The sequence below is a fragment of the Poromitra crassiceps genome (assembly GCF_964638095.1).
Source record: "Poromitra crassiceps genome assembly, chromosome: 12".
NCBI lineage: Eukaryota > Metazoa > Chordata > Actinopteri > Beryciformes > Melamphaidae > Poromitra > Poromitra crassiceps.
In genome coordinates, this window is record NC_139632.1 from 5,119,622 (window position 1) to 5,127,413 (window position 7,792).

Sequence of the window (7,792 nt, forward strand, 5' to 3'; positions counted from 1 at the left end):
CCAAAACGTAGACTTTTTTTAATCATATATTTGACTCTAAACAGGTGTGTTATATACAAATTGGCATGAAAGAACATGTTTATTTATGCTGTAAACTCTGGCATTTTAACATGGGGGTCTAAGGCAGATTTACTCGCTTTTGGAATCAGCCTCAAGTGGCCATTCGAGGACCTGCAGTTTTGAATACTTCCGCATTGTGCGACCAAGCGAAGCTGCCCCCTTGTCGCTATTCTCCATTGTCCCTCCTCTCTGCCTGCCTTCTTTCTCCTCATATCTCCCCCTCCAGACTCTATTCTCTTTCTATCTCTCTCCCCCACACACCTCTCTCTCTCCCACACCTCACAGGATTCCCCCCTCGCTCTCTCTCTCTCTCTCTCTCCCACACACCTCTCTCTCTCCCACACCTCACAGGATTCCCCCCTCGCTCTCTCTCTCTCTCTCTCTCTCTCTCTCTCCCACACACCTCTCTCTCTCCCACACCTCACTTGGATTCCCCCCTCGCTCTCTCTCTCTCTCCCACACACCTCTCTCTCTCCCACACCTCACAGGATTCCCCCCTCGCTCTCTCTCTCTCTCTCCCACACACCTCTCTCTCTCCCACACCTCACAGGATTCCCCCCCTCACTCTCTCTCTCTCTCTCTCTCACACACCTCTCTCTCTCCCACACCTCACAGGATTCCCCCCCTCGCTCTCTCTCTCTCTCCCACACCTCTCTCTCTCCCACACGTCACATGATTCCCCCCTCGCTCTCTCTCTCTCCCGCCTCACTCCCCACTCCCCACCTCCACACGCCAACTGACTTCTTATTCATTCGTGCTCTCCTACAGAAAGCATGTTTGAAACCTCATATTGTCTGTCAGGCCCAATCACAACTTGTTACAGTTGCACTCAGCAGGCTCCCTTGCTCTCTCCTCTCCACCAGGCACCAGCATCCTGCATGGCCTGTCAAACACTGATGCATCCACACGGGAATTATCTCTCCGGTATACTCTCTCTGTCTCTCCCCCTTCTCCTTCCCTCTCTCTCTCTCTCTCTCTCTCTCTCTCTGACCCTCGCCAACTCTTTCTGTCTATCCATTACTCTCTCTCTCTCTCTCTCTCTCTCTCTCTCATCTAACCTTCTCCCCCGTCCTCGCTCTCCCGCTCTCTCCCTTTCTCCTTCTCTCTCCCCCACCTTTCGCCCCGGAGCCGTTGCGTTGCCATCAGTGCACCGCTGGCTAAATGTGATACGACAAGCATCTTCCCCCTCCTTGTCTGCCGCCATCATCCCTCGCCAGGTATAATTGTAGCTGGCACGCTGTCTCTTTTTTAAAGTCTTTTTTTTTAGAAGAAGATGGCTAATCCGTTTGACGGCGTGCCATTATGCAGGTGGACGCCCCCCGTCAGTCCAACGCCCACATGGCAAAGAGGACTGTACGTAAACGGGGTTAGATTTTTGAAGGAGTGTGTGGTGGGGCGGGGGGGGGGGGGGTTTGCATGCTATGGAGATAGGAAATAGAGCCTATTAGGGCGAGAGAGGGAATGAATAGCAAGTCACACAGAATAGCAGCCAGCGGCCTCCGGAGAGGGAGCGAGGGGCGGGCGGATGGAGAGAATAGATAGAAAAGATATATCCAGAGAGGGAGCGAGGGGCGGGTGGATGGAGAGAATAGATAGAAAAGATATATCCAGAGAGGGAGGGAGGGGCTGGGCGAATGGAGAGCAGAGATGGAGAGATATATCCAGAGAGCAGAAAGAGAGGAGGTCCGTCCCACCACCACAATTGAAATGGAATTGGTCCTCTCTGAAAGGCCTGGAATGTGAAAGTCATCAGCTGAGTATATGGGCCCATCCTTCCATGGGGTCATATTACTGATTAAAGCCCAGTGCACTCAAACATGGATCTACAGAGAGAGAGGCCGCCTACATGGAGACACTTCTCATTTCCAATGCATTTAGATGGCTTCTTCTTCTAAGGCAATGACGTGCCGAGGCAATATGGTAGGAACATGATGTACAGATGGAACCACCAAGTCCCACTTTTTTTCCCCCCCTCTCTCCAAACATACCATCATGGCTCGGTCCCTAAAGTCTCGGATGTGGTTGGGAAAATTCAAATTGTGTTCACCAGGAGCGGTTTTTCACAGCCAGGTGACTCTCAATCATCTTTATGTCACTATTCAGTTTGACTTCAAAGCTGAAGTGACGACTTAGGCCGTGTGTCCATCTAGCGTCTTTTTCCGACCGTTAAACGCTGGAAGTATGCTGGGAAGCGTTGATCTCAGCGCACAATAAAACAAGGAAGCAGTCTGAAACGAACGTTAGTTCAGTGCGGTAGTAGCTTGATAGCTGACAGCTAACATTAGCTAACAACACACATACAGTGATTTAGCTCAACACTCACCAGAAATATTAAGCGTCTAGCCAATCTGCTCCCACAATTGAGCCTTTCTGTCTCTGTTGCAATAGTTTCTCCATATGATTAGTTGCCAGAAAAGGAGCACCCGACACGCAGCGTCTTTCTGAAAAGTTGAAATATTTTCAGCTGGAAGCGCTGGGAGTCGGGCGCACAAAAACGCCGGAGCGCTCTGAAAATAGACGCTGGGCGCAGCGCACTTTCTCTAGACGTCCGTGTGCGCCCGCATACGCTCTCCCCCCATTGGAAACAACTGAAAAAAGATGCTGGACCTGAGGAAAAGACGCTAGGTCGGCCCAGGCCCTTTTAGTCTTGTCATCTCAGTGAACTTTGTGTTGGAGCAGCAGTCACATCGTCCTTATGAGTGTCATTCTGCTCTGCTAGGTTGCAAAGGGACATCATCATCATCATCATCATCATCGTCATCGTGCTGGGACTTACAGAGCAGCACGTGAGGTTTATCGGGGAACGCCACTCGGGCACAAATGGGAAATGTGCGGAAAAATGATGACTTGTGCTTAGGAGCTTCATCTGTGCGGCCGCATCCGTGACAGTGGGAGCCCAGGTGGGCTTTGACGCGGCGCGCGTGCAAATTCAGCTTACCCTCGCCAAAGTTTCTCTCCATTTCACAGAGCACATTAGTTATCAACGTGAAGCGGAAGACGCAGGTTAGCACAATTAGAGCCTTGGAAGTTAATGAGATGAAAATTGCTGTGGTGCGGGGAAAGTGGGGAGGGTGGGTTCAGGAGGAGGAGGGGGGGGGGGGGAAGTGGGGAGGGGGGGGGGGGGAAGTGGGGAGGGTGGGCCAGGAGGAGGGTGGGTTCAGGAGGAGGGTGGGGGGGGGGTTATCATTTAGGGCATCTTGCTGACTTGCTCAGTGAGTTGAGGCGTTTATGTAACATCGTTGGTATCTGCATCGAAGGAGGGAGAAAGAGAAAAGAGCCCTGTTCGGAATCGGTCCCTATGACGGAACTCGTGGACTATTTAGTGCGTCGCCATTTTTTTTCATAGTGTCCAAATTCTAAACTGTTAATTTAATTCAGTCCACTATAAAATACCCACAATGCACAGCGATTTCTAGCGAACAGCGAATGTACCCTACATTTTTGCCGGTATACCACAATGCGGTTGTCTTTACCGAAGGAGAAAAAGAAAGTTGTTGGCTCGCGATGCTAACAAGCTTGTGAGCTACTTGACCAGCAAACTGCTATTAGGAGAGAGCACACCATAGTTGACAAAATCACACATGCACGTAATTAGAATTTCAACGATTTATTTAGGATTTAGCAGTCAAAACATGCAACATCAATACTACCTGAGGACATCTCAATCTGCTCACGAGCTCAGTTGTTTATGTGATAGTGGGCGCGGATTGCTTGCGTCACGTGAATACCCGGCGCATCCGGTGACAAAATGATCTCCAGGAAAAAGATCTGTGTGTCTGAAACTCATTTAGATCATTCCCCATATAGTGAACTATATGATACAGTGTTTATCATATAGTTCACTATATGATAAACACTGTATCATATAGTGAACTATATGATACAGTGTTTATCATATAGGTCACTATATGATAAACACTACTATAGTGTTTATCATATAGTTCACTATATGATAAACACTATAGTAGTGTTAATCTAATAGGGAATAGTGAGTGAGTGAGTGAGTGAATGAGTGAACGATTCCAAACGCGGCTAAGATGTGTGGGAGGGCAGTTTCTATGCATTGCGTTAAAAGCATTGTTTGTTTATACTTCACACATGAGTTTCCCCCGTAAAGATTTCACACAATAAATTAACAAATTACGATGACTCTCACAGCAACCCCCCCCCCCCCCACCATCACACGCATGTACGTAATCACAGCGGAAACATACTTACAAAGATAAGCAAGTTGAACAAGACCATCATCAATTTGACGAATGTGAAGCACCCCATTTTAATCTGTAATAAAAAGGAGAAGATAAATTATAGCATTTCCTCGTTCATCGGCCACATCCTTCTATCTCCCTTTTTCACACACACACACACACACACACACACACACACACACACACACACACACACACACACACACACACACACACACACACACACACACACACACGCACACACGGCCATTCTTCACACAGGCATTCAGTCCACAGCCCTCGGAAATGACTGTGAAAATTACGTTGCTGACAATGGGCCTTAATGATAACAAATGCACAGAGCTCGCCGACTGTGTTCAGTGAGACACAGACACGATCAAGACATCTTTAATGGAAGATCTATGCGGAAAGCGTAAAGGCTTAACAATGAAAAACAAGTCGGTTGCTTAAAGTAGCTAGATTTATTTACAGTGTTGGGGGTAACTCATGACGAAAGTAATATATTACATGTAATATATTACTTTTAGAAGCAACTCAGTAATATAACTTAATACCGTTTCAGTAATATTATACCAGTTACTTTGTCAAGTAGCACAAGTTACAAATTTAGTAAAAAAAAAAAAAAATCAAAGCACATAACATTTACATACATTTACATTTACATTACATTACGTCATTTGGCAGACGCTTTTATCCAAAGCGACTTACAATAATAATAATAACAATACATAAATAAAAATACAATCATTTCCTAATCAAATTCTGTGTTTTTATGCAAATAACCACTATAGATGACAATAACAAAGGAAAAGGATAACATTTAGAATTTTGGACGGTTTACACTGACTTCAAGACGGTTTAAATTCTTTTTCGGGATGGTTCCCGCGCGGCGATGTCATTCTTACTGCAGTTATTTTGGTGAAAGCAATGCAAAAGTAGTGTAATAAGTAACGAGTTACTCTACACAGACAGTAATATTGTAAAGTAAATTATTACTTTCAAATGAAAGTAACTAGTAATATGTAGTATAGTACATTTTGAAAGTAACTTGTTTTACACTGTTTATTTAGATGCAGCAGAATACTTACTAGCAGAATAATACTAGCCACACAAGATCTTACCTTATGTAGTAAATGGCTTTCTGTCCAAGGTGGAGATGCTAAAAGTCAATGTCCTTGGGTTGGAGAGTGGCACTGCCCGCAAAGAAAGCCAAGACACTGAAAAGTTAGCGCTGGCTGACCCACAGATGCGTTCGGAGCAGAGATTTCTGATTGTGTTGCCAGGTCTGCTGAGGTGATTGCGTGGGTTGGAGATGTTTACTGGGCGTGCTAGTGATGATCACCATACGGATGAGGCAGAAAAGCCCAAGCCTGTGGCGGAGATGAGAAATCTGATGACAGTGTGAGACAGGTGGACTGGGTGTGGCTAAACTGGGAAGGAGACAGGTGATAGCAGACCTGTTCAGGTGGGGCTCGGGTGGCAGCTCTGACCCCTGCAGGTAAGCAGGGACATATACTGCAGTATCACATTTTCAGCGATTTGAGGGTTGAAAAGACAGAGACATCCACACTATCACCACAATACAACTGTCAAACCTCCTCCCTTAAATCTCCATGACAAAATCCAGTCACACTATATAGGTCGAGTATGGGCAGGGATGTGTTTGTTGTTGTTGTTGTTGTTGTTGTAAACACCAATGCTCATATATACTGTATGGAAATTACAGAATGACCTTCTTGCAGAACAAGCTACATCCATTTAGTCAGAGTGGATTGCATTTCAATAAGCCATGGGATCATACTCTGATAGGATCATACTCTGATAGGACTCAGATAGGATCATACTCTGATAGGATCATACTCTGATAGGATCATACTCAGATAGGATCATACTCTGATAGGATCATACTCGGATAGGATCATACTCGGATAGGATCATACTCGGATAGGATCATAGGATCATACTCTGATAGGATCATACTCTGATAGGATCATACTCAGATAGGATCATACTCTGATAGGATCATACTCTGATAGGACTCTGATAGGATCATACTCTGATAGGATCATACTCTGATGGGGGTGGGAATCAATCCTGCGATTCAGCAGCAGTTTCAGTCTCTTAGATATGAACAGCCAAATCAGAGAATAATCCAGCTTAGATTGTTGTGACCCTATTTTATGCTTATTTGTTGATCAAATTGACTATAAAACTATACAAATAAAATGACAATTCTGCAACAGCACCCAATTTGAGATTTCATTTTGCTAGCAGTGAACCTCTATGTATAGTGATCTACAGTCAGTATAACGTCCCTGCTCTGTGGCACAGGAAACCTATCTGTTACAGTATAACATCCCTGCTCTGTGGCACAGGAAACCTATCTGTTACAGTATAACGTCTCTGCTCTGTGGCACAGGAAACCTATCTGTTACAGTATAACATCACTGCTCTGTGGCACAGGAAACCTATCTGTTACAGTATAACATCCCTGCTCTGTGGCACAGGAAACCTATCTGTTACAGTATAACGTCTCTGCTCTGTGGCACAGGAAACCTATCTGTTACAGTATAACATCACTGCTCTGTGGCACAGGAAACCTATCTGTTACAGTATAACACCCCTGCTCTGTGGCACAGGAAACCTATCTGTTACAGTATAACGTCTCTGCTCTGTGGCACAGGAAACCTATCTGTTACAGTATAACATCACTGCTCTGTGGCACAGGAAACCTATCTGTTACAGTATAACATCCCTGCTCTGTGGCACAGGAAACCTATCTGTTACAGTATAACATCTCTGCTCTGTGGCACAGGAAACCTATCTGTTACAGTATAACATTAATGCTCTGTGGCACAGGAAACCTATCTGTTACAGTATAACATTACTGCTCTGTGGCACAGGAAACCTATCTGTTACAGTATAACATTACTGCTCTGTGGCACAGGAAACCTATCTGTTACAGTATAACATCTCTGCTCTGTGGCACAGGAAACCTATCTGTTACAGTATAACATCACTGCTCTGTGGCACAGGAAACCTATCTGTTACAGTATAACATCACTGCTCTGTGGCACAGGAAACCTATCTGTTACAGTATAACATTACTGCTCTGTGGCACAGGAAACCTATCTGTTACAGTATAACATTACTGCTCTGTGGCACAGGAAACCTATCTGTTACAGTATAACATCTCTGCTCTGTGGCACAGGAAACCTATCTGTTACAGTATAACATCACTGCTCTGTGGCACAGGAAACCTATCTGTTACAGTATAACATCTCTGCTCTGTGGCACAGGAAACCTATCTGTTACAGTATAACATCTCTGCTCTGTGGCACAGGAAACCTATCTGTTACAGTATAACATTACTGCTCTGTGGCACAGGAAACCTATCTGTTACAGTATAACCTCCCTGCTCTGTGGCACAGGATACCTATCTGTTACAGTATAACATCTCTGCTCTGTGGCACAGGAAACCTATCTGTTACAGTATAACATCACTGCTCTGTGGCACAGGAAAC

At 45.3% G+C, this 7,792-nt stretch overlaps 1 protein-coding gene across 1 annotated transcript in view; it reads right to left on the bottom strand.

Moving 5' to 3' along the window:
• Window positions 1–4,338, bottom strand: part of tspan1 (tetraspanin 1) — a gene marked incomplete at its 3' end in the record, with an annotated part of 16,460 nt that extends 12,122 nt beyond the window's left edge. Inside the window, exon 1 of the mRNA XM_083648323.1 lies at window positions 4,279–4,338. Coding sequence (XP_083504449.1) covers window positions 4,279–4,335 — 57 coding nt within the window. The 5' untranslated portion in view covers window positions 4,336–4,338. The remainder of the gene's footprint in view (window positions 1–4,278) is intronic.
• Window positions 4,339–7,792: the final 3,454 nt, after the last annotated feature.